This window comes from Copadichromis virginalis, linkage group LG23, assembly GCF_057382275.1.
Source record: "Copadichromis virginalis isolate Kocher_CV1m ecotype Utaka linkage group LG23, C_Virginalis_male_GT1.1, whole genome shotgun sequence".
Classification (NCBI taxonomy): domain Eukaryota; kingdom Metazoa; phylum Chordata; class Actinopteri; order Cichliformes; family Cichlidae; genus Copadichromis; species Copadichromis virginalis.
In genome coordinates, this window is record NC_140639.1 from 6,616,565 (window position 1) to 6,643,721 (window position 27,157).

General features: G+C 40.3%; 3 protein-coding genes across 6 annotated transcripts; 2 read left to right on the forward strand and 1 right to left on the reverse strand.

The window, feature by feature from the left end:
* Window positions 1-9: 9 nt before the first annotated feature.
* On the forward strand, window positions 10-4,271 carry hsd17b7 (hydroxysteroid (17-beta) dehydrogenase 7). Its single transcript, XM_085447902.1, has 9 exons — window positions 10-134; window positions 362-568; window positions 688-780; window positions 919-1,033; window positions 2,016-2,210; window positions 2,323-2,436; window positions 2,515-2,570; window positions 2,649-2,748; window positions 2,841-4,271. The coding sequence occupies exons 1-9, from the start codon at window positions 100-102 to the stop codon at window positions 2,946-2,948; spliced, it is 1,023 nt and encodes a 340-aa protein (XP_085304028.1). The 5' UTR covers window positions 10-99; the 3' UTR covers window positions 2,949-4,271.
* A 2,108-nt stretch (window positions 4,272-6,379) lies between these two features.
* serbp1a (SERPINE1 mRNA binding protein 1a) lies at window positions 6,380-12,494 on the forward strand. Of its 4 annotated transcripts, none has more exons than XM_085447897.1 (9): window positions 6,380-6,749; window positions 8,062-8,245; window positions 8,868-9,008; window positions 9,156-9,227; window positions 9,446-9,520; window positions 9,691-9,862; window positions 10,479-10,523; window positions 10,652-10,840; window positions 11,150-12,494. In XM_085447897.1, exons 1-9 carry the CDS (start codon window positions 6,494-6,496, stop codon window positions 11,204-11,206), a joined length of 1,191 nt encoding a protein of 396 aa, XP_085304023.1. In that variant the 5' UTR covers window positions 6,380-6,493; the 3' UTR covers window positions 11,207-12,494. The 4 variants fall into 4 exon arrangements, with proteins under 4 accessions (XP_085304023.1, XP_085304026.1, XP_085304025.1 ...); XM_085447900.1 differs by having other exon boundaries at window positions 9,159-9,227; XM_085447899.1 differs by having other exon boundaries at window positions 6,381-6,749; window positions 9,694-9,862.
* Window positions 12,495-14,598: 2,104 nt separating this feature from the next.
* Window positions 14,599-27,108, reverse strand: il12rb2 (interleukin 12 receptor, beta 2a). Its single transcript, XM_085448754.1, has 16 exons — window positions 26,961-27,108; window positions 26,526-26,716; window positions 25,589-25,849; window positions 24,959-25,082; window positions 24,667-24,857; window positions 24,014-24,156; window positions 23,527-23,668; window positions 21,747-21,811; window positions 20,894-21,092; window positions 19,527-19,709; window positions 19,303-19,401; window positions 19,055-19,201; window positions 18,137-18,268; window positions 17,150-17,246; window positions 16,981-17,068; window positions 14,599-16,894 (listed from the first exon to the last, which is right to left on the reverse strand). The coding sequence occupies exons 2-16, from the start codon at window positions 26,584-26,586 to the stop codon at window positions 16,454-16,456; spliced, it is 2,373 nt and encodes a 790-aa protein (XP_085304880.1). The 5' UTR covers window positions 26,587-26,716; window positions 26,961-27,108; the 3' UTR covers window positions 14,599-16,453.
* Between the last annotated feature and the right edge of the window lie 49 nt (window positions 27,109-27,157).

A 27,157-nucleotide genomic window follows, 5' to 3' on the forward strand; every position in this document is an offset into this window, starting at 1 on the left:
TCAGGAAATCATTCTTAGGACTTTGCACGGATCAACTGACTTAAAAGAACATTTGGCAGCAAATGTAGTTTTCTATATTGGCAGTTTGAAGTTAACAGGATGAATAAGGTGATTTTGGTAACAGGAGCCAATAGGTAATCACTGTTTTTGTTTTTTAAATGATAACCTTCAAATCAGGAAACTTTATATGTTCAGTGAACTTACTACTAGTTATATTACAAAAATGTTTGACTAAATGTCATTTTTGCAGTGAATTTAATCCACAGTATTAAACAGTAATACTGTAGTAAAGTATTGTTGTAAGTAGTAGTAGTAGTAGTAGTAAATACTAGTAGTAATAGTAATATGGATTTCCCTGCAGTGGCATTGGCCTGGCACTGTGTGAGCGTCTCCTTTCAGTGGACACAGAGGGTCTCCAGCTTTGTCTGGCCTGCAGGAACATGCGCAGGGCTGAAGCTGCTCACTCAGCTCTCCTCACCTCTCACCCCAAAGCCCAGGTGGCCCTGCTGCAGGTGGACACCAGCAGCATCTCCTCCGTCATTAGTGCTGCACAGGAGGTCAAAAAGAGGTGGGAAGATGAACTCAGAAACACAGAAATCAAATCTGTACTTGATAAATCATCACTGATCACCAGTTATGCTGATAGTTCTTTATGTGCTATAGACAACCATTGTTTGTTATCTGCAGGTACGACCGGCTGGACTACCTTTACCTGAATGCAGGAATCATGCCAAATCCACGGTTTGATGTAAATGCCTTTTTCAAAGGCCTCTTTTCCAGGTAAACTAGTAACTCTAGATGTGCCTGAATCCTCAATTTTATCTACAGTGCATCACAGTTTCTTTATATTTCATCATCTTCAACTGTGTCCCATGCTGCATTTCTTTTGCCTCAAATTTCTATAAACCTGTATTGCAGAAATGTCATCACAATGTTTGCCACCGGTGAGGGCATTCTGACACAGCAGGATGGTGTTACCCCTGATGGCCTCCAGGAAGTTTTTATGACAAATCTCTTTGGTCACTTTCTTTTTGTGAGTCACTTTTGTAATTTGGTGTCTGAATAATCTTCATATTTTAGACAGATCTGCTCATAAAATATTGTACTGAGATGTGCTTTGTCATAGTTTTCTGAAGGAAGACTAATTGCTGGTCGGTTGTCCTTGATGAAACAAATATAGGTGATACTGGATCTGTCTGTCACTTAGCAACTATGCTCATTAAAAATTAACAGCACATACTGCTCTAGCCATAAGGTCACAGCAGGTAATATTCTGCTCACTTTGCATTTTCGGCTAAATTGGGGCTGCCATCAAAGTAACCTTTTCAAAGTTCTTGTTTAAACTTTCAGCAATTATAAAACAGTCTTCAGTGCGCTTAAGAAAACTGTTCACTCTCACTTTTAGTGAGAGTGAACAGTTTTGGTGGAATCTTCTTAAAATGCTCATTCAGTTTCTTTAAAATCTACATACGGTAGATTAGCCACAACATTAAAACCACTGCCAGGCAAAGAGAATAAGGCTGATTCGGCACTGGCATTTATGTGGAGATTAGTTTGGCACATTCCTCCCATAGAAATGTTTTTGTAGACCAAACAGAGACAGTAATGACACCCAAAACAGAACTGGCCTTCAACTGTAGGACTGTGCACATTGTCAAACCCCCAAAACTGCTTTCGAATGCTTAAAAGAACAGAGTCCAAGGCCTTCAAGATCAATAACTAGAACAAGCCCAGTCAACCCTACAGCCCACTGGACCCTAGGTTCCACTGCCCATACTATTTTGTTAAAGTTATTTTGGTTACTTATATAATATCAGCTGGTTTTAGTGTTATGTCAGCTTGCTGCATAAGCATCCAGTTTAATATACAGATGTGTTTAAGTACATGCAGTAATCTCATCTGTTCTCACACAGTTCACCCAGTTACCTTGGGTTTAGCTTCTTTTTTGGACAAACTGCAGTGCAAGTTTTAATTTTATCTTTCTGTGATTTTGTGTCCTGCTTTTAATGATAAAGGTCAGGGAGCTGGAGCCAATGCTGTGCCGTGCAGGCCGGACCTCCCAGCTGGTCTGGACCTCCTCTAGTAATGCTCATCGTTCGGCCTTTAGTCTCGAAGACATTCAACATAAAAAAGGCACTCAGCCTTACAGCTCTTCCAAATATGCCTCTGACCTGCTCAGCCTCACACTCAACACACACTACAATAAACAGGTCAGCTCATGCACCTCACATGCCATGACTGACTCACACCAGAAATTGCATTTCTTTTTTTAAGCTCCTAATATTTTGATGAAAGTGACCCTGGTGCTCATTATTTTTTTAGGGTTTGTACTCATCTGTGATTTGTCCTGGTTTTGTGATGACCAATCTGACCTACAACATCCTGCCCTCCTTCCCAGCATTCCTCTGGACACTGTTTACGCCTATCTTCTGGCTTGTGAGTGACACAGTTGTTACAAATGCATAGTTGGGTGTTTGGCTCTATCTGAGATGTGTATTTCTTTCAAACTCACAGATAAGAATGTTCACAAACACTTTCACATTGACACCTTATAATGGAGCTGAAGTTCTGGAAAGTAAAACAGAAATTCACACTTCCAACACACAGTTCAGGTGAAATTCATGTTCTCAATTCTGTTCTTATTTTCAGTTTTGGTTATTTAAACAAAAGCCTGAATCGCTGGACCCATATGCAAAGTATCACAGCTTAACATCTGGGCTAGGGAACAACTACACACAGCCCCGTAAGGTACGGCGGGTAAAAATTTACATTAAAAACTAATGTTGAGTCAAAACAGTCTGTAATGTAGTTCCACATATGTCTTCTGTGTCTCTTCACAGATGGACATTGACTTGGAGACATCGGAGTCTTTGTATGAGAAATTACTGCAGCTAGAAAGAGAAGTAAGGAAGAAACTGAAGGACGAACAAAAGGAAAGCCCACCGTGATCCCCCAAATCCTGCAGGATCATCTTGATGCAGATCACCCAGTTCTGGATGGAAAACATTTTATTCCCGTCTCACAGGTCTCCTAGGAGGATTATGTGCTCTGGCTGTCAGAAAAATAACACACCTCTACCTGTCACAGCAACCTGCAAGGCTGAATTTTAAGTGGGAACTGATGAGTGTGGTGCATGTTGTGACAGCACACATTTTCATCTAACAATACAAATAAGCACTGCCTGTTGCACTAATTCTTATTCAGAGACTTAACAAATTATCAGAACCTACTAACACAGCTACTAACACAGTTTTGGAGTCTAAATACACAGAAATAAATGTGATCACCACTATGCATTTTCTCCACTTTCTCCAATCTGGTTGTTAATCCCATGGTCCTCACGGCAAAACGCAGTGCAGTCTGACAGCAGACTATCTGTGTCTTCCCAAAAGTTGATATAGGTACTTCGTGTGAGCCTCTCGGCGGTGTACGGAGGTGCCGGCAGGTGCGCACAAGCGCTCTCGAAATACCTCTCCGGAGGATCTGGGGCAGAAACCCAGCAGCCATCTCCGTGTTCCATTGTTTGGTCTCCAGTCTCGCACTCCTCCTCTGCTCCGCTCAGTTTCGGATTGCAAAAAGCCCAAACCATCCCGCAGAAATAGATGAAAAACGTGCCCATGACCATAATCATGAGCGCGTAGGACTCTATCATAGCTTTGGTGACTGCGGACGTCATTTTGCGCATATGCAGGAGTTACTGAACGGACTACCGAAAGTCTGGTCGCGAGGGGGAAGTCAGCAAAAGTGGCATCACCGTTCGAGCTGGACCACTCAGAAACGCGAGACAGATATAGGAAGAAAAAAAATTCCCGGACGATTTAAAGTCAACTATTATGGGAGTTTTTAAGATTCTCAAAATTTCGATATAAACAGTTACTGTTTTTTTGTTTTTTTAAGACTACCGAGGAGAACCAGCAACAAAACATCAAGCTTCTGTTTAATGTGTGGTCTTGCTTTGTGTTCGGTTGTCTTTTCAGCCACTCACAGTATTACATATGCCTATTTAATATTTGCTTATTGGCTACAGGGTATATATATATATATATAATCATACATGAAGCACAACCAAGTTTCCAACTACCACGTGGCACTGCAAAATATAAATGCACATAAAAGTGCAGGAATTTAGAGATCATTTATAACGTGTTTGTTTAATGAAAATATTACAGACAAGACAACATATTAAATGTTGAAACTGGAGAATATTTTTTAAGGTATAGGTTGTTATTTTTAATTTAATCCCAGCCACACATTAAATAAGACTGAGACTGGTGCATGTGTTTAGTCTTACATCATACTAAAACTCTAAATGTTTTCATTTTCTTGATGATGCATGATGCTCAACTACTCACTGTCTCCTTATTAATGTGTCCGTTTCTCAATTTCCAAGTAAACAAATACAATATATCAGAACCAGAAACATGGTGGTGAAAATAACTCATTCTGTGCTGTGGAACAGCTGCTGATTAAAAGAAAATGTCACAAAAATGTTGCAGATCATCAAATGCATTTTAATATTAGACAAAGATAATCTCAGTGAATACAAAATGCTGTTTTTAAATGATCATTTCATTTATTAAGGGTTATCCAAACATTCCTGCGCCCATGTGAAAAATTAATTAGTCTCCTTGTTAAATCATGAACTAACTTTCTTTAACCACATTTTTTGTAAAGCTGAGTTCATTTTCACCAACCACACCCAAGCGGGATTATCAGGCCTGTTGAATCACTTAAACAGAACCTGTCTGACAAAGCGAAGTAGGCTAAAAGATTTCAAAAAACAGCACAACATACCACAAATTAAAGAAACTCAGGAGCAGCTGAGAAACAAAGTCACTGACATCTATCAGTCTTGAAAGTCTTGGAAAACCATCTCTATGTCTTTGAGACTCCAACAAACCACAAAGGGACCCATTTTCCATAAATGGATACAACTTGGAACAGTGATTACTTTTAAAATTGAGCTTTTCCTTCCCACTTTTCCTTCTCAATGTCAAAAACATTTCAGTGATCTCCAAGATTTCAAGAGTCAAATATGGTGGTGGTAGTGTGATGGTCTGGAGCAACTTTCCTGCTTCTGGACCTGGATCACTTGTCCTAACTGATGGAATCATAAATGCTGCTCTCTACCAAACAGTCTTAAGGGAGAATGTCTGACCATCAGTTTATGTTCTGAAGCTCAAGAACATTTGGGTTATGCAGCAGAACAATCTGAAAACCATTAGCAAATATACTACTTGAATAGCTCAACTAAACAAGAACAAAATGAAGGTTTTGTCAAAATCTGGACTTAAATCTGATTGCATTTTGTTTTGCCATGACCTTAAAGAACATACACATAAGGTCAGGCCATTTATGCCTGAAAACCCTCCGATGTGACTGAATCGAAACAATTTTGCAAAGAGGGTTGGGCCACATGTCCTCCACAGCGTTCTGAAACACTTATTGCCAGTTATCACAAGCGCTTGATTTTGGTTCTTGCTGCAAAGGGTGGCACAACCAGCTATTAGGTCCAGGGGGTAATTACCTTTTCACACAGGACCAGGTTTATTTGCATAGCTTTCTTAGACTAATACAAGAAAACATCATTTTAAACTGATTTTTATATTCACTTGTGTTATGTTTGTGTAAATTTTTTTTTTTTGATGATCTGAAACATGCAAGTGTGACAGATACGCAAAAAAATAAGTGATCAGGAAGCAGAAAAATAATTTTTAATTGTAGCCCTGTGTTACAGTCTTAAACCACCACAATGCATTTTTGTATAGCACTGTTTGCAGGTTTCCTCACCTACATCAGGCAGTGCTGATAAAGCTATCTCTAAATACAAATGTGAAGTGCTGTTTATACTTGCAGTAGGCTACTTGCCAGCTTTAAATGGGGGCTAGGCCCCGATATTGTGCGAATGCTTGTTCTGAGCTGTACTAACATACCTATACTCTGTATATTAACTCTACCGTAAACTTAAACTTTAACAGTTTAAGTGAAATCTTTGACCACTTCCTTTTGTTTTCCAACAAAACTATAGTGCCTCTATTAAGAGGAGCACCTGCTGTTTCCCTTCGAGATATGTGAGGCAATATATAATAAGCCTGACCAAATATTTGGGCCCTCATTAGTGTGGAAACCAGTCTGCAGTGCTTTTCAAGACAGTTTCGAGAACTGGGGACATTTCTGAAAAGTCAAAACAAGAGCACGCAGTGTAAATGAGGGCACTCATGCTTTATTTTACAGACTACACCGGATAGCAACACTAGCCCCTCTTGCATTGTGGGTAAACGAGTTTCTTCAATTGCCTATCAGTAACCCAGTCTAGTGATTTGATCGTCCAAAGAAACTACACACCCCACCCGCGCCAACCCAGAGGTCCCGGATGTCTATCGCGCCGGAAGAGAAGACGGTCCTTTCCCAGCCATCTTGTGGCTTCACCTAGCGAAGTGCTCGCACCAAGCCTCGTAGAATCGGAGGAAAATCCTGCTGAAGGGGCGCCATCATGCCCGGACAAATGCAAGAAGGTTTTGGCTGTGCCATAACCAATCGGTTCGACCAGTTATTTGACGACGAGTCGGATCCGTTTGAGCTGCTGAAGCAAGCCGAAGTAAAGAAGAAGAAGGAGGCTTCTGCCCCTGGTGCCGCCAAGACTGCAGCCCAGGCTGCCAAGCAGCCTAAAAAGGAGTCTCAGAAAGAGAGAAAGACCCCCTTGACCGATAAGAAGGAGGAGACCCAGGCCGTCCCGCTCAAGAAAGATGGTAAAATATAATTTTCACGTTTCATGTCTCGCACAGTTAAAGCAGATGCTTAACATTGAGCTAACAGGCTAAGCTGCTTGATTACTAGCTAGCAATGGTTCACAAGCCACCCTCCCCGTGACATGCGGTCCACATGGCTGTTGTGTGCCCCTGCTGGCTGTCATTTACCCGAACAATGACATTTAAACAAACGTGTTCTGCAGTGGGATCCGTTGGGCTTAAAAAATTTGCTGCCCGACGTGTTTTGGCTTGCCCTCCCCCCTCCAGTGGGCCTTGTTGAGCGGGTAGAACCTGAAAGCCTGACTGGCCGGGGGTGTATCTCCGGGTTTATACGTTTATGCTTGCCACGATGGGCTTCCAGAGACCCCCACTTGTGGCTGAGCTGACCCAGAAAGCAGTTTTTAGGAAGCAGTTAATTATTTTAAAAATAAAAGAAAAATATCTTTCTGTATATTAATGGCAGGCGCTTTAAGGAGAAGGAAGTTTAGCACGTGCAATGATTGAAGTAACGTAATATGAGTACATGTGTACGCTCGTGGCGGATCGGCAGGTGGATTGGACCTCGGAGCCTGCACTGCTCTCGCGCGGATGAACCTCGTGGTTGTAGTGTGGGGCGTGTTAAAGCACAGGCTCTTAACCCGCCACTTCCCATTGGCACATAATGCAGCCGCGATGCACGCGGTCGACGTACATTCACAGCGCTTGTATCTCCGGTTTCCATTTTCCCCCAGATATTTAATTGTCATATATAACATCATGTATAGTTAACAAGTCATTCAATATATTTTTGTTTTACAACTTGTTTGTCTTAAATTTTCCAGCGTCAGGATTTGACCTAGTTCCAGGAGGTTAGTTTGCCATTATCTTCACTTCAGGCTGCCAAGTAGGCTCATATCTGTTTGCAAGAGAGAAGATGAGACAGGTGCGCTGACTATGGTGCAACCAGCTGCTCCTGTGTAGTGGTGGATGTCTATTTTGGTAGCTGGTGAGTTAAGCAATGGGTGGGTGGTGTTGTGTCACACTGGGTCAGTGGCAGTTAGATGGGCCATACAGGGTTAAACACTGTGTAGGTGTTAATTCACATGGCTGGCCTGTGAAAGGAAGGAGTAACGAGTGATTAAGTTATCAGATGGCTTTCCAGGTTAGAAAACAAAAGTAGGTCAACTTCCTTTGCATGTTAATTGGAATTATTTGCTCCACTTAAACACAACAAACACATCTTCTTTGTCTTTTATCACACTCGGCATTTGGTCCCAATCTGTCACTTTCACTGCTAATGGTCATCTGATCCTCCTGTTGTGGTCAATCCTAGGTGCTGGAATGAGGAGGATGGGCCGGAAGCCGGAGGGTGAGGGGTCCAGACCCCAGGGCGGCCAGGGAGAAGGACGCCCCGCAACAGACAGACGGCCAGCGGACAGGCGGCCACCTCGCCGCTTCGAGAGGCCTGCTGGCGACTCTGGCGAGAAGCCTGAGGGTGGTGAATTTTCAGTGGAGAAGTGAGTTTATTTTCTGAGCAGACTAATTTCCAACAGGGTGTCTTCTGCTTTCACAAAATAGTTGTCATTATTGGGTGGGACTACAACTGTTTAGGCGTTTTTTACCATGATAAGAGACTGTAGTCTTGCCCAAACTGCGGCAGGCACATATATTTTATTGTCACAAAAATCTGTGTAGGAAACTGAAAAAAATAAAGTCATCTGCAAATCAACTTTTAAGTAGCTACTATCAGGATTTTTATGAACCTTTTAAAAAAAAAATCAGTTGTATGTGCAGTCCCACTCAGTTGTATGGAGTCTTACAGGGAGCTTTAGGTCATTGCTCAGCTGATTGATTCACTTTCATATTCTCAGTTTTTGTTTACAGCAGGCAGCAGGAAAAGGAAAAACAACAAAAAACCCAAGCAAACAGAAAGCTTAGCACCAAGCAGTAGACACAGTTAGCTGTTCAGGACTCCCTCAGGAGTTTGTAGAAACCAAAACCGGAGATAAGAGTGTTATGTTGTAATGGTGAAAACTTGTTTTTACTGCCCCCAACTGGACAATAAAAATGTTTTCCCCATTGGCTAAGGACCTTGGCCAGACTGTGATTGTAACAGTTGTTCTGCATTAATTTCTTTAGGCCCGTCAGCGACAGGCCAATGAGGGGACGTGGTGGCGGTAGGGGAGGCCGCGGAGGCAGGGGTCGCGGCATGGGTCGCAGCGATGGCTTTGATTCCCGAGGAAAACGTGAATTTGATCGGCACAGCGGCAGTGACAAATCGTAAGTAATATTTTTTTTTTTTTCCGCTCACTGTTCTTATATATCGCTTCATTGAAATACCCTTAATGCATCTGGTTTTAAGACCTTTGTGTGTGTTGTGATGCAGTGATCATGTTATGATCCTGGCTAATCCAGATGTTGTTTCAGTAGTTTGAAAGGAGAAGAGAAGCGTGGTGGAAGTGGATCTCACAACTGGGGCACCGTTAAGGATGAACTGAAGTAAGTTCTTACTTTAGGAACAGAAGAAACTTCTGTGATAGTTAAATAACACCTTTACGCTTTGATAGCGATAACTCTCTCGTCTGCAAGAGATACATTAAATGATCTATTAGTATGCCATTCTTAGGTGACACATGTGCTGTTCTGGGTAAAGCTTACTAAAATTGATGCATGCAGAGCAATCCTCATTTTCATGGCTTCCCTGCCCCTCCTTGCAGTGAGCTTGACCAATCAAACGTCACTGAAGAAAACCCTGAAGGAGAGGAGCATCCAGCTGCCGACTCTGAGAACAAGTAATTTTTTTCACCTTGCTGTGTTCCTCAATGAGACTTCACTTTCACTGTGAAAAGATTCACAACTTTTGATGTGCATTTTGTAGCCACACATGCACATCCATACTAAATCAGTTACACTGAAAGACAGTGTTATTAATTCTAACGCTTATCTGGGTGTGTTCATGTTGAAGGGAGAATGAGGTTGAAGAAGTGAAGGAAGAAGGCCCCAAGGAGATGACTCTGGATGAATGGAAGGCCATGCAGGACAAGGACCGCGCCAAGGTAGAATTCAACATCCGCAAGCCCAACGAGGGAGCTGATTGGAACAAAGGATTTGTGCTCCACAAGTCCAAGGCAGAAGTGAGTAAAAACAAAAGGTCTGCTCTCGGTTGGAGAAATTATTTGTTGCTACATTTTAACAGGTATCCAGTATTCAAGAATTATTCTTCCAATGTAGTATATTGACACTTCCAAAATAGGTGAGACAACAGCTTAGCCAGGAATTAGGGAAGATTATGGAAACTCCCATGTGTTGGAGGTTATGTTAAATATTCTTTCTCCGTGAGATGAAACTGACTTTAATAGTGTTGCACCGGTGCAAAAGGTTTTCATGGCTGCACTTCAAAGTCAGAACTTCAACATAGAACAGGAAGTAGTTGTACTTATCAGACAATGATGCAAGTTTTATTTTTGCAATATGCCTTTAAAAAAAAAAGTGTTGTGCAAAATTGTATTAGCCAGTATTCACTTTCTAAGGCAGTACTCCATCATAGGATTTTCAGTCAATGTGCAGAACATGTCACTAAAACTGGGTTTCACATTATAGGTGTGAGTCATAAATTTTTAACGGGAATCGACAGGATGTTTTTATATTAACTGTATTATCTTATTAAGAGATTTGAATTTGTTGGTGGAAGCACATTATTTTGATCAGTGTGTTAATGTTGGCTTGTGTCTTTGTACCTGTCCACTGCAGGATAAGAAGGGTGATCTGATTGAACCTGAGGTTGATGAGCCGAAGGTAAAATTTCTACAGTTGCATGTACTCTGAGTATATGAAATCCAGACATGCATGCTAGCAGAACATTTATGTTGCAGATATACCAAAACAATAAAACTTAATTTTTAACCCTTGTTTTTGTAATTTAGGGAGATGATGAGCACCATTGCAGGAAGCCAGCCAATGACATTACGTCACAGCTGGAGATCAACTTTGGAGACCTGGGCCGTCCGGGCCGTGGACGTGGTGGACCACGTGGTGGCCGTGGAGGTGGAGGTGGAGGTGGTCGTGGCCGCGGCGAAGCCACCAGGCCAATGCGTGGTGGAAGGTCTGACAAGGTATGGGGCATTAAGCACAGCTTAGTTGCTGTTATATCAGCAACAACCAGGTTTATGCGCAGGAAGTTGGGATGCACAACACGAAATGTTTAAATTACCAGTGATTCTGATATTTGCTCTTTTTGTCATATAGAACGTCCTTTTTTATAGAAGTGGTACAGCCCTTCATTTAAAGAACAGATTGCCCTCTGCTGTTAAATCATTTTACGACTGATGGCAGTCAATTTATTTCTGTATTATTGCAGTGGACCATTTCCATTAATCAGTCATCTTTTCTAACTTGTACTTGTTGTCCACCTTTTCTAACAGTCATCTACGTCTGTGCCAAACGTGGACGACCCAGAGGCCTTCCCAGCCCTGGCTTAAGCCATGGTTGCTAATCCTCAGGCCTACAGGAGCCTCCTGAGCACCTCCACTACGAGGCTTGCATGTTCCTGGATCCTTCAGCAGAGTGAACCAATGGAGAAGACTGTCATTTACTATGACACTCAATGTGAGGACTGAGTTTTACCCAATAAAAACAAAACGAAGATGGAAAAAAAAAACAGAAATTAACAAAAAAAACAAAAAAATAAAAGGACTTCTTGCTACTCTGGAGCAACTTATTGGTAGAGGTTTTGTACTTGGAAACAAAGTAGCAGGGATGTTTTCATACAGTATTTTTTTCAGAGGTTATGCATTGTCCATTGATAAATTTTTGTAATTGCTGCTTGAAAATATGCATTTTGAAAGAGTATCTTTAGTGTGGTGTGTGCCATTGCTTTCTCGCTTTAAACTAGGCACTGTGGAGCTCCAACCCAAGCTCATAAGCTCTGACACACCAGGTATTTCAGATGACGTTACAGCTTCAGTCATTGAGATTTATGGATTTTTTTTTTCTTTACCACTGGGATATTGTTTTATATTTTGTACAGGAGGTCTATTCTTGTATGATCTTCAGCCTGTAAATCGTAACTATTTTCATAGATTCTTTCAGAGACTGTATTTCACATGGTGCAAATAGGATGCACCTTGATCTTTGGTCAAAAGGTGCTACCTATCTTTGAATGCATTGATGAAATGGCGCCTAAATCTGAATTTAAGGTTCTTTTTGTACTGAAGATGTTTTGAAGGAGTAACATTAGGTCATTTTGGAGGAGCACGCTGGTGATGACTCTTAAATTTGCGCTGATCATGAAACTTTGGTCAGGTGAATTTATTAGCTCAAAGATATTTCACATTTTCTCGTTACTTGTTATTTGAAGTGCAATCCTTGGTCTAATGCATCTTCCTCCTTGCCCATTTCATCTTTGATCACTGGCCATGTGCGAGTCAATTAATGCCTTTCTTTTTACTTTAGAGCGATAAGGGGAGGAAGTGTTTTTACACAGTTGAGATTTGACCCTCTCCAACTGTTTACACACTCCACTCTGGTATCCTTTTACAGATGTAAACTCAGCCCAGCTTCAGTTTGTTTCTGCAGTCTGTTCTGTGCTGATATTTTCCTCCACTGTTGACTTGCCCTGTAGCTTCCACAGTGGCACCACTGCATAATTGCTCTGAAAGAAATACAGTTGTCCATTGTGTGGAACAACAGAAGTTCTCTACAAATGTGTGAATTCTAGCCCTGCTATTGGAGACCTCTGTCGGTAAATAAAGGTGGTCGATAAATTTTTTTGCATTGTCTTTTCTTTTTTTTTTGTCCTGCCTGCACAAAGGCACTATTATTTTACGCTTTTGCTGTACATTTCTTTTAAATTCCCTTTTGACCGCATCACTTTTTAAATGTATGCTACCACTGTGTTCAATTAGGGGGACCTGTTATGATATCTAGCTGTTTTTTCACCTTGCCCTACTAGGCTAGTGTTGCATTGTTACTCTAGTCATTTGACTTGCGCTGGACCTTAGTGTAGCCCCTCAGTTTTCTGAAACAACCTGATTTCTTCACTCCTTTAGGCCAGTTTTGTCCTGAAGGTTGGCTTTTGCAAACAAAAGATGTGAACAAATTGGCTGCCTGTGCACAGACCCAGCGTGGTGTCTGGGATAATCATTTGATGCTAATTTGCTGAGATGAAGCCAGAAGTCCTTATAGTCTGAAACCAAACATGTAGATCAGATTGCATCCTGTATTTTTGGCTCTGGAGTTACTATTACATACAGAAACATTTTTAAAACCCTGACCATGTTTGAAATGAGTTTGTAGAGAGATACTTTACTTGTCCCTGAAGGGAAATTGTTGCTACTGCTTTTAAAGAATGCAGTTTGTTGGGGCAAGACAGCTTTTGTGTTTTTGCTGCAAGTGCAATACTCAGATATTTGTTAATGATATTTGTTAATGATGAGCAGACTTTCAGCTTTAATTTGAGGAATTTAACAAAAGTATTTCATTAACTGTTTTAATAAATAATAGGCCCTTTTTTCAGAGGCTCAAAATTAGACTGCTTTAAATCTAAATAAATAAATAAATTAAAAAAAAAAAACATATATATATATATATATATATATATATATATATATATATATATATATATATATATATATATATATATATATATATATATATATATAAAAATATTAAAAAAAAAAATAAAAACACTCCTCCCTTTAGAGATTCTGCCAGCAGCTTCAGTTACTGCTTATGTGGGTTCTTTTGCATTTAGTAAGTGGAAGGCATACTCTACAATAGAATAGAAAGGCCCTTTACTGTCATTGTCCATGTACAACAAAATTGTGAGTGCTCAACACCAGCTGTGCAGGTTTAAAATATAAATAGTAAGACAGCAAGAATAAACAACAGGAAAAATGTATACAAAATAAGAGGTAGGCTCCATTAGAACAGGTTGCAAAGTGCTTGGTTTAAGATGAGATTCAATTCAGTTTCCTTCATATAGCAGCAAAGAACACGGAAAACCCCCACACTCATATAACTCACCTTATAAGCAAGCACGTTGGTGACAGTGAGAAAGAAAAACTGTTTTAAAAGGAACCAAACAGAACTAGGCTCAGGAAAGGGCAGCCAACTGCTGTGACGGCTTGGGGTCTGGACGAAAACAGGACCAAGACACACTATGGAAAAGAGTCAGAGATGAATAATAAGCAGTGATTAAATGCAGAGAAGTGTATAAAGAACATCACCTGACGGAAGAAAAAACCCCTCAGTGCATCATGAGACTAGATTACTGACTCAATGATTACTGATTACTTTATTTACCATGAGAAACTCGTGGCTTCTTTTTATTTTGACAGATTGATTTGACTGAATCTGAGCAGAGATTTCAACCTTGTACGCTTCATTTGACCTTGACCTTCATTATTCAACCTTTATAGCTTTTAGAAGCCAAATATTGCTCCCATCATATGGGTAAAGATAGTAAAATACACCATTTCTGTATGTAATGCTTCAAGGTCCTAGATCAACGTTTAGGGTCACATGAATTAGGAAAAAGCTTTTAGTTTCCAGGAATATACTAAATTAGTCTTTATTTGAATTCTTTGAAACATTTTTTTCAATCTAACATTGTATGACTTCCTAATGACATAAAAAGATTAATATACTAAACTAGATTTTGATATTAACAATGCTGATGTCAGCACAAATGATGAGAGAACAGATGATGTCATCATACTGTGATAAATATATGATTAAACATCAGAGAAGTGCTCTCTGGGTGTTCTTGTTACTAAACTAGGTTTGCTTTGTACGACTCTGGCACCACAATTATAATCTTTGGAGTCAGTGGACCATATGACATCCAGGAAAAAAAACCCCATACAAAGTCTGAATGATGAACTCATTTATTGGTATTGACATCGAAGTAAATTAAGTATATATTTATGAGCTACGCCGATTCCCATATAAAGACAGTCATAGTCAAAGGGTGCAAAATCATCAAAGAGGTCACTCAAAACACAAGATTGTTTTGAAAAACATAAAAGAATAGCACTGTACATTCATCAAATTTTACTCTTTTTTTTTTCTTTGCTATGCCAGCCCTGGAACAACAGAAAATATAAATGAATATATGAAATATATCCACATCCAAATATATTCGTTTTGATTTTCTTTCACCCTCTCATGAAGTTCATGTTTGCGGCTTTAAAGACTTTATTTCTGATGGCATCTGTCACTTTTACATCTTTGCAAAATGTATCTGATTCAGCTTTACTTTGTGTTCAGTGGTAATTGTCATTTAAATTAAGATAGAACTGATAAATGTGGATGTTACAAGTATCCCTTTTTTGTTTCTGCCATGTTTGATAGAAATGCATCACATAATTTTTATATTAATCAGATACATATTCTTGCTATTACTTGCCTTTTCTTAATGAGCTAGTAGTGTTCTACTGGATGTTGATCTGGGGACTGGGGAGGCCACTAAATTTATCACGTTAATTAAACAATTAAAGGTAACTTCTGCTTTGTGACATGCTGAATTTAGCATTAAAAGTAGAAAATTGTGACCAGAAAGAGATGCACACCATAAAGTCCTGAGATGATTGCAGGGTCCAAAGTCACTGCGCAACTGTTGTCAGGTGTTTGACTCAAAGCAAGCTGGGAACATGAATCCTACAACTGTTGCCTCAGCAGATGTGAATAATCGTCAGGGCACACGGTGTTTACCAGTGTTGGTGAGCCTGTGCTGGCTGCAGTTTCAGATTTCTGTTTTCAGCTAACAGAATTGATTCCTGATGCAGAAATCCGACATGTCTAAGATGGTTTTCTGCTCAGTGCAGAGATAAGATAAAGCTTTTCCCACGATTTTTTGGTATTAGAGTAAACTGAAAACCTGAAACAGAGAATCGTGTTTGGTCTCAAAGATCATACTTTCCCTCATTCTGAAACTCCTGAATGTTTATCTGCAGGAGTGTATGCTGTACCAAGTTGACTGGCTGATTCCATAACTGCACAAACAAGTAGATATACAGATATTCTAATGAAGTGTTTGTTGAGTGTAGTAATCATATTCTATAAACATCAGCATGTTTTTACTGGCTTTGTGTTGTCAGGCTAATATTAGCTATTGTCTCTCAACACTGCTGGGCTGTTGAATTTGTCTCAAGTTAAAAAGTTGCAGTTAGTTCCAAATGGTCCAGTTTAACCTCCTCCTTTTGTAGATGAGCTAAGACTGAGGTAGGATAAATGCATATGCACGGGATAGTCAAGGCTATAACAGAGTATGCATTTGGGATGATCTTTTACAAAGGAGAGGACATGTCTACATGTCATAGCAGGAAAAGCACAAACAGAAAAGCAGATTATGTCTGAAATCTATTTTTGCATCAGGAACCAAGTTATCTCTCTGCTTCTCCTTCTATGAAACGTCTGATTGGGCCTTTGGAAATTTCTTCAGCCAGATCAGAAATGACAACATCTCTTGCAAGCCTGTCCTGTTAATTGTAGTCAAGCGATTAGTGTGTCCATTGCCGTTTTGAAGAGAAAACAATTGTAATGCATGACATGAAAAGAATACCCTTTAGGTTTAAAATTGTTACTGCATAACTGAAGCTCAGACTTAAGCAAAAGTTCTCTGATTTCAGTGAGCATGGAGGTAGTTCATGCAGTTCTTTGTTTCTGGGCTGTTGGCTTATCAGCATTCGTCCTCTAAAAGCAGGTTTCATTTGCTTTCAGTTTTACTAAGCGTTTTGAAAGAAGTCACTGCAGTCAATTTTCACTGCATCCAGAGTCAGCTTCCCTCCAAACACCAGCGGCTCTATGAAGATGTTGTGATTGGAGATGAAAGGCATGTCCAGAAACTCTCCACATTTCTCCTCATCATCTTCCTCGTCCAAATTTCCAGGCTCGTGTGATGAAATATAATCAACAGTTGTGTCCAGAGACGTGTGCGTGTGATCGGAGCTGTCTGAGTCGTGGGACAAACTCTTAATGTACGTGGTTGGAATGACCGACTCCGGCTCAGTCTCAGAGCTCAGCCTGGTTGAAGGAGACATACGCAAGATTGGTTTTCTAGATTCACTGTTCTGCTTGGGTAGCTCCTCCACATTCACCAGGATGAGCTTTTCTTCCTCCCTGGGTTCACTGGAGCTGCATGGTGGGAGCGGCAGGTTCATGTTGCCCTGTTTGGAACAGAGACACGAGCTCAAATGACGAACAATAAGAGATGCAGTCCAACCTGAATTCTTCTTAACTTTTATACGTTTACCTTGTCTTGGGTATACTCTTTGGCCCACTTGCTGTTTGCAGGATCTGGCACAACATCTAGCATGAAACACTGAAAAAGCTCCCAAGACCTGAGGGAGAAGGAGAAAACTTTTTATAGCAACAAAATAATAAGGTGTAACTGCGTTATAGAGTTTATGTTGCACATGTACCTTTGCTTTACGGTTGAGTTCTGGTACAAACACACAAGAATCACCACAGCCACGGAGCTGATAATACACACCGGTAGGAGGAACGCTTGGGTGTCATCTGCAACAGTGGCAACAAAATAAAAAGATGTAAGATCACGGAATACACCTTTATTTCCTCTGTTACAGCGCGTCTAGGACGCTTAACTCTTTGCAGGTTCTTGCAACAGGACAGCAAATCTACAACAGAATGGCTGAAAAGTAAAAGCATTAGGTATTTCAAAGGCCCACAGTCCAGTTCTCCACCCAACTGATGCGGTGGAAGTACTTCAAGAAAGCTAAGTATAAATAAATGCCAAGTTTCAATGAACTGAAGCAACTTTAAAAAGAAGAGTCATACAGAAAATAGGTTTACTGCTGCTTATAATAGTTATGAGACACTAAGTCATTGTTTGGACTTATTTTCTCACAGGACTGCATAGAAGGCTGTGACTAATTTATTTTCCTCATTACTGTATATGTACATTTAAAAAAAAAATTATACATCAGTATCAGGGACTATTTTAACGAAGATCACTTGGATTGAAAACCAAAAAGCAAACAGTCTGAGTATAGTATAGTATAGTATATACTAGTATAATAGTGTGTTTTTAAACAGTTTCACTTAAAACAAAGCTTTAATGTGAAACTTTACAATTACTTGTATATAATAAATTTAGTGATAATAAGTTATTTAATATTTTATTTTTTATTTATTTAATATTAACACAGTACTACAGATGTGATAATTGACATGAACTTCTTACAGACCTGTTAAATTCAAGGCAACACTCAACAACCAGGTAGCTTAGCTTAGCTTAGCAAAATGATTGCATTGGAAATAGCTTGCATGGCATGCAGACCTCCTATTTTACCGTGTCACTAGTGCAGTTTCAGATTTACTCTACAAACCCAAGAGTGGGATTGAACTCCTCCCTGAAAGAAACTAAGTGTAAAAAAGAGGCTGCTTACGTGCAATGAAGAACTTGATCTTTTGACCTGCAGGACCATCTCCTGCAGCTGTTGAAGCACTCATCCACAGTCTGTACTCTGCTGGAGGCAGGTCTTTAATTATATACGTCCTCTCTGATGCTGGCGTAGAGTCTGAAAATGTATAAACACATACAGCAGAGGCAGAACATTTTGTCAGTGTGCATAGTTTCTGTTAAATATGTTTCAGTCACTGACTGTATATAGAAGAGCTCGGTCATTTGAGAGGGACTCAGCATAAAGTTGCTTTTCCTCCACACTGAAACGATCCAGCTGGGGTGGTTTGGAAGTCTGGCTAAGGTGCCTCACAGGTGTGAGGTTTTGGGGCTTCCCAGCTTGTAGGAGGCCCTGATGTAGACCCAGGAGAGATTATATATTTTAGTTGGCTTGAGAACAGCTTGGCATCCCTCTTCAGAAGAGCTGGAGGAGGCGGCCGGGGTGAGGTTGGTCTGGTTGTCTATGCTTACACTGACCCGTTTAAGTAGCACAAACTGGGTAAATGTTACACTTTAAGGTGTGGCTGTCTTGTGATTCACAAGTCACAACTCTATAGATGCACATGCAATCTGTGGTTTCTTTGTGAGGCCCACCCTTCACTCATTGTGTCCGGTTTCCAAACGGCATGCTGGCAACAGAAGAAATGCTGAACTTCACAAACTAATGGCTGATGAATCCTCTGTATGATCTGTATGCTTTTTTAATCATCTGTTCTCTTATGTTTCATTTGGTTACATCGCTTCACAAGAAAAATGCTTTAATGCCTGGAACCATATTGAAATAACAAGCTTTTGAATAAAATATTAATGTGGTCCCTTCGATTTAGCATTCTCATTTTCTTCACCTTGGCCTTTTCTGAAAATGTCAGTAAAATAAAACAACTGCAGTTTAACTCTTCCTTACAGATTTTAGTGTTCCCCATGGTCTCCAAATAGATAGTATACTTGGTAATGCAACCCCTGCGCTGACTCCTGTCAAGCTCACTCCAGGTAATGTTCACGTTGTTTCTTCCCTCAACCTTCTCTTGGACACGTGGGGCAGCTTCTGGAGCTGCAAACCACAAGCACAACCCAAAACACTGCTTAATATGATGACCATTAACAAAATATTTAATATTTAATAAGGAATATTGACTGTTTTGTATGTCTTACCTGACTCCAAAATGGCAACACCTTTAAATTTCCAACTAATGGAACTCTCATTATAGAGCACATACACCGCTCCGTCATAGCACTCATATGGCTGGACATCTGCAGAAAGGAGGACAGAAGCACTTTAAGAGAAAAAAGAAATGTGCAAAATGTGTGTTTTAAAAAAGTGACAGATCACTCATTAGAGGCTTTGCTTTTCTCCTGCTTCATTTTTCACTTCCTACCTGAAATGACAGCGTGGTTTTTGTTCTCGCCCAGCCTGACCCATCTGAGCTCCTCCAACTTGTTGCCATCTGGGTACCACTCCACTACATATGTGGTCGGTGGTGGTGCAGTTTCAGGTTTTGTCCAGGAGATGGTGATATTGGAGTTGTTGGCTGTTACTTGTAAGTTGTTAGGGGATTTGGCTGAAGCGAAAACAAGGCAATCATGTAGTCACGTAATTCACAAATGCATAGACCAGTGTTACTAATACATTTGTAACATTTTAATGAGAAGACTTAAAATTAAAAGAAAGGGAACCAGACTGTGGATTTTTATAATTTTCCTGACAAAGAAACAAGGCAGAATTACCATCTGGGAAAAGTTTTTCACGAGGGCAGTTAGGAATTGTTTTATTTTTTGCAACAAATAGACGTGTAAGGTAAACTGCAACCTGAATTATTACATAAATAACTGCCCCTGTTTTGTGGAGGGCCTCAACATGTTGGTGTACGCTGATAATGCACAACATTACAACCACCTGGCCTGATACGAGCAGATCGAGCATGCCATCAACACAGATCTGACCCAGAAAACATGCACGCAGGAACACTAAAATTGTCATATATCTAATCTATAGGGTGACATTAACATACACTGTGTCATATCTTCCCTATGCGAAACTGAAAATTAATTCCTGGGAAAAAGGAACTAATGGAGTGAGAGTCACCTTCTACGCCCTTCCCCCAAGTCACAAGTTGTCTTTGGTGTAGCTGGATTTAATTTCCTTGTGGTCCCACCCACCAAATCACACCTTTTCTTTACTATCTTAAAGAGCCGCTAAGTTAAAGCCAGACTTTAGAGAAGTCTCTGTGTCCATGCTGAGTTTTGAAAACTAAAGGCAATGAAAATTTGGGACTTTGTTTTATTGTGTGAGACAAGGGATGAGGAATAAAAATGCTTTACAGCCACAGGCACCTGGACACTCTAGGGTTACTGCTTGGGCCGGACTTGTTGCATGGGTGCTCAGTAAGATTGGGATCTGGAGAGTTTGAATGCTAGGTCAACATGACAGACTCTTTATTGCATTCCTCCAGCTGTTCGTGAGCAGCTTTTTCAGTGGCGAGGTGAGGACACTGTGGCCTGAATGCACTGTAACGAGACCATCAGTGCCATTCACTCAAACTGCAGGGGGGATTTTGCTGTAGTCGAATTTGGTCTAATTTTAGACCAGATCTGTCCTTGAAGAGCATATTCCAAATATGTTTTTGGTGAACCAGATAACTACAAACAAAGACATATCAGTGTTTCAGCACAGAAGCTCTGGTTGCAGAACAGACGATGGAAAAAGAGATACTGAATCATATGTCAAATGTCTTTGTTTTTTTACCTTCAGTACGACGGGTTGTTACTCTGGCAGGAGGGGACAGCCCTTTGGAGTTGCGAGCCCTCACTGTCACATCACAGCTGGCACAAAGTTCAACTAGACAACTCCTTTCATTGGCACTGACGTTGGTGATGACACTAAAGCTAGAAATGCTGAGTTCATATCCTAGGATCTTCCCTCTAGAGACGGAAACGTTCATCTCCTGAAATCAAAGAAATAAAAAAGCATCACATCAGTTTTTTTGATGAGGATGCAGACCAGACAAAGGAAATGATTACACAAGCCTGGGATTTAGATGCCGCTCAAAATCAACATCACAGCAAGATGAGTATGTAAGACACATCATTTCTGTTCAGCTCCTCTCTTTCTTGTAAACTGAAACTGTGGTATCTGCTGACAGGTTTCACTTGTCTCTCAGTGTCTTTATGTGACATTGAAAGTTTCGAGGTGTGTGTGTGTGTGTGTGTGTGTGTGTGTGTGTGTGTGTGTGTGTGTGTGTGTGTGTGTGTGTGTGTGTGTGTGTGTGTGTATGGTCCAGAGTGGTGATTGTGTGAGTGTGAATGTCACACCTCAGAGGTGGTCAGTTGTTGACATTTAGTCTGCAGAATAAAGTAGTAGTAGTAAAGCACAAAGATCAGAAAGTGTTACTATGGTTACAATGTCACATGCCCACACAGACACACAGAACGGGGAGAGGGGAATACATGTAGACCTCAAACCCTCAGACTCAAGCACACACAGCAGCGCTATGTGCTATGTGTCAAGTGCAGTGCAATTTCATGTAATTCAGCTCTGCAGCAAACATGTTAAGGATAATAAACAGTGAAAACTGTATAAGTTTTCTAATAAGACTTACCTTCCAGTAAACTTTCATGTGTTTAAAATCAGATGCAAGCCACACATCCAGCTCTTTGGCAGGGGCTAAAAAAAACAAAACAAACTGCAGTAAGTCACCAGGACATATTAACTCAATTCATGCAAGAGAAGCTAGTAAACTGGGTGGGTTTTCATTTCAGTAAATGAGCGCATCTGCATCAACGGTGTGATGGTTCCTTATCAGTGATGAAATGCTTTGAAATATTTTAAAAAGTGACAACTCTGTTAAACTTTCCATCTTAACTCTGACAGTAATGAGTAGCAATTCCAAGAAACCCCGTGTTATTTGAATCAAAGTCCTTATCTAATTAAAAAAAGAAAATAATGCACAAACAGTGTGGTTAAAAGGTCTGTTGGTGCAAACTGTGGTTATTCATTATTAAAATTAATTCTATGAGGCTTTATTCACAAACTCTGTGATGCTTTTGGAAAGTTCTGTCTAAACCAAACTTGCTAAAGTCTTACACAGGGGAGGGTGGTTTCCTCTACAGTAACTCTGGCAGCAGTGTGTGACCGTACATGAGATGTTGTAACCCAGTGAGGAAGAAAAGGTCACTTCACCCTGTCATTTGTGTACAAATGTAGGAAGATGTGGTAAAATAAATGTAAATGAGGTTAGAGGGAGTGCTTTGTACATTGCCTCCTAGAAGACGCATGTATGCTAGCGTCAACCCTATTCCAAAGTGCACTGCCAGTTATTACTTTCTTTCACTTCCAGTAATTTCTCAAAAGAAGGAAAATTTAAGTATTAATGAGAACACACAGCAGTCACATGGTCACAATGGTTCCCTGTTGATGAGTTCAAGTGCTGTTGTAAAATGAGATTTCAGGGTTGGCCGCTTGCAACTTTTTAAATGCCAGTTTCAGTTGTTTCTATTCAGAGTGTTTATATTTTCAAATACAGATACCAACCACAAAAAAGGATATCACAGCACTGCCTAGTGCAAAAATGAAAACACCTATGAAATGATCCACTTTCACAAGAAAAGGCAACATATTGGGTCATGTTTCTCTCTAAGCTGATTTTCATTGTGCCTTTGATGTCATGATAATAATCATCTGTGGTCATTTAATGTGTGGAGTCAAAATAGCCTTCTTCAGAGGTCCAGAGAGCACGTTGCTGTCCAGAAAAATGAGGAAGAAAGACAAACTGCAATTAATGTGTTTGATGCACACACGCTCGAAGAAGGCGCGCAAGACACTCTTCACAAACGTTGCTTCACCTTTCTGTCAAACTGACGTTCATGGAAAATGATGATCTGTCACTGCTGTACATTCATAGTTTTACATATATGTACAGAGGCCTGCATATCTTCACACCATCAGTATTAAAAAATGCAGCGATACTTCCCATAAAGCATCATGGTCTTCTTCACAGCCTCACCTTTCTTCCCTGTGCCTCACTATTGAACTTGTTTATAATTACACTCAATAAATATTTCCTGAAGATATTTATTAAATTAGCAATTTAAGAAAACATGCATACATCGTATTGGAAGTAGCTGCTTTTGTTCTCAGCACAGTAAGACCCATTTCAGTGGCTCAGCCAGTGGTGAGCAGATAAGTGCCTCAGAAACCGAGAGGAAGCACAATTGTATTATCTGATGGTCTGCACAGATAAAGCGCCACAGATATACTGTATCTGTACCTTATTATCCGTCTCTAGACAGAATGTGTAGTGTCAGGAAGTGCTTCATAATACGCAAAGGCAGACCTTAAAACAGCCTTCCGGAGCTGCAGGTTAACACATGAGTACTTACATTCCTCTTGAGTCCATGCGTAAATGTTTGTGCTCCACTCACTCCACAGGCCGGTGCTGAATTTAGATCTGGCTCTGAAATGGTACAACCTGTAGGGCTCCAGAGAAGAGATGGACCAGTGGGAGGAATTCATCTGCACAACCTGTAAGTTAATAATAAATACATATTTTTCAGTTATATAACCTCAGATTGCCATATAGATACGAGTTTTGCATGTGGAAGTGATCCGCGAATTAACCCATTGTAAGAACACCTGAGAGAAGATAAAAGGACAAATTCCAGCTTGTTTTTACGACTTGAGCATCATTGTCAATTCACTTATACTCATATCAGTCCTGCTACTCATATATGCCTCTCGATCTGAATCAGTAACAGACCTATTTGGTCTAACTGTATATCTTCAAAGGTTCATGTGATATCTCTGACTTCTACTTTTCTCACTGAAAGTCCCTAAATTCTCAAACTCTGAAGAGTTAAAATGTCTTACTGAGTCCTGATAAGTTGTCCATGTCTGCTTTTCTGCCCTGTACTGGATCTCCAAGTGCTGAGTCCTCACAGGCTGCTCCACTTTCATGATGCACTTCCGGGAGTAGCACTCTGGCTTGCCCAGAACGGGAGTCGACGGCATCACTGTTCGGATCAACGCAAAGTGGTCACATAAATGACAAAAACAAACATTTTGTACAGCACTAAAACAAAACAGGTTCCTAATATTTGCCATATATGTATTGTCTTGATGCATGCTCCATCCAGCGTGTAAGGAAATCCATCTGGATGTTGCGTTTTCAGTGGGAAAGGTGTTTCATCCCTCATCCGTTGAATGAGTGACGAAACGTTTCCCGAGCTAAAAACGTAACATCGGTGTGAGCAGAATCATCTTTCTGGGATTCCTCTGGATTATTATTGGCAGGATTTGGAAAAGAGCATGGGTGATCATCAGTAACCATAAACTTCAAGATTGAAGTATAGAACAGTTTCCACTGCAGAGTTGGCGTGAAATTCTACCCACAGCATCATTACGTTGTCACACCCTTCAGTCAACCTGAAAATCTTTTCTTGCTTTTTTTTCTTTTTTTTTCCCACAAGTTTCATCTCTGGAGTCATTGGTCTCCAGTTGATGGTAACTTATATGAGTCTTACCAATTTTACTGAGTGTGTAGTTAATGATGGACGAGTTTGCAGAACCCAGTGGGTTTTCAGTTTGAACCCACACTGAGATGAGCTCGACTGATCTGGAGACAGTGAAATTCACCGACAGCAACTCGGTTCCCTTATCGGAGACTTTGTATGACGTTGATCCATCCGAGTGACTTCCAGAGACCCCCTTCACCCTGAAAGTTTCAGTTGACAGAAAAAACTGTTATCGATGTGTTTTGAAGGCAAAACTGACAAGCAGAATATTTGTTTTTATAGCAGTATGGTGGTGACTCACCAAAGCGCTGAACTGTTTCGAAGATTAGTGTCCCGTCCTCTGTTCCAAATGCAGACCACAACTCCACTTTCATTCTTTACGATTTTGTAGATGCATGAAATGTTTTTAGGGTGATCTGGTAGGTCTGGAGATCAAAGAAGACAGAGAAAATACTCAACTGAGTACTGAGCGGAGAGCTAAAGCATAAACAATACTAAAAGTAGTAATTTGTCTTTTTATGTCAAGCTGCATGTGTCAGAAACAGCAACAACAACCAAAAACAGTTTATTTTCACACTTGAGTTAGCAAATCCTATATAGACTAAATAAGAAACTTATCATAGCTAACTTTGACACTTAGCTGTGCTCACTCCTTAACATGCAACCAGAGTGTACATTATGTAAAGACAAAAAAGCAGAACCAAATGACCCTTTGACAGCTTTTGTAACTTAGAAGTGCTAAACATACCCTAAAATAAAAAGTTCTCAAGCTGAAAGACAAGTCCTGCCCTGCAGAGCATCGCTCAGGACTTTTCAGTCTATTCAACATCAATCTGTTGGCTTTTTCTAATTAGAAATAGAGAGCCTAAAATCCATGAACCTGGGCTAAAAGTCTCAGTAGAGGGGACTTTCATGCTCACTGAATACTCACATCCAGCTGAGATGTCAAGTCCACAGGGGTCCAGATCTTTACGGTTCTCACAGTGACAGCTGTATGTTCTGTTCTCTGTTATGTTCACCACCTTAAAATGTATGGTTGTAGAATTCAGTGCTTTGTGTTTCTGCTTTGTGGGACCTTGGCCACTGTACATGGAACCCGTACACATCAGGTTAAAGATGCAGAACACCTCAAAACTGGAGCCTAGCTGCACTACAGAGTCAGTACTCGACCTGATGACGCAGGATTTGTCACCTAAAACAGAAAGAACAGCTTACAGACTGTAATAACATGATCATATATATATATATATATATATATATATATATATATATATATATATATATATATATATATATATATATATATATATATACATATATGTGTGTGTGTGTGTGTGTGTGTGTGTGTGTGTGTGTGTGTGTGTGTGTGTGAAAAAAGTTATATCCCAGATGGCAGATACATTTGGGGTTAATCAGGGCTATGCCTGACACTTGGCTCATGTAAGATGAGCCAGTCTGAGTCAATGTCTTTAGTCAAGGCCAAATTTGGCTCATAGGAACCTGCAGAAACAGCCAAACATTAACTGCTAATCTGGATTATGTGAAAATCTGATTTAACTATAATTTCAAATGTCAATCTTCACATTTGCACACAAAAACACTGTCCACACGTTCTTCTTCTAGGCATATTCTTCGGGATATCAGTTATCACATTAGTTATCATATATAAACTATCACATAACCACAAGGTTCACAAACGACGGACAATGGGAAAGATTCTAGATCACTACCTTTAAGACTTCTTTAAAAAACACACCAAACAAACCCACTGATCGTGTTGCTGATATCGAACTTTTATCACCAACATATATAAAGAGAAAATAAGAGATATGTTAGAAAACTGAATCCACACATTTATCTAAGCTTACCAATGCAAAGCTGCACGGCCAGCACGGCAACGGCGACGAAGACCGACCGTAACTGCAACATTGTTGCCACGAGTCATCAGCAACTTTACAGCAGCCTAAGTGTCTCTTCCATTGCCACGGGAGCTGCTTCGCCTTAAAAAGGAGAAGTAAAAAAAAAATGCCTGCGATCTCTTATGCTTTCGATGCAGCGACTGTAGAGGTGGGAGGAATCAAAATAACATTATTGATTAGAAATGTTCACTTCATACAGCCAATAAGGTCGTAACTTATAAAATGTATACATTGTGAGGCATGTACCAGTGTCAGTGTAATCACACGCATGGTTCAAGTGCAGCAGAGGACAGTATATAGTCAATAGTAGTTTAAAAACAGGAGAAACGATCCTGAAAGTCACCCAAATATCACATCTCAACATCAAATTTAACTTTTAGTTACCGTCTAAGCTGTTCGTAGCTCTAGCCGTCTTCGTATCGGATCCTAAACATCTTCATTTAGAGAGAGAGAGCGTCCACACTGCGGTGGTAACGTGAGAGCGGAGACTCCGTGTTGGCTGGCTGCCGCCCCTGATGTGAGGTAACTAACTCCTGAAACTGGTCTACCTTTACTTTAGAAATTATCACTGAAGCCAGATA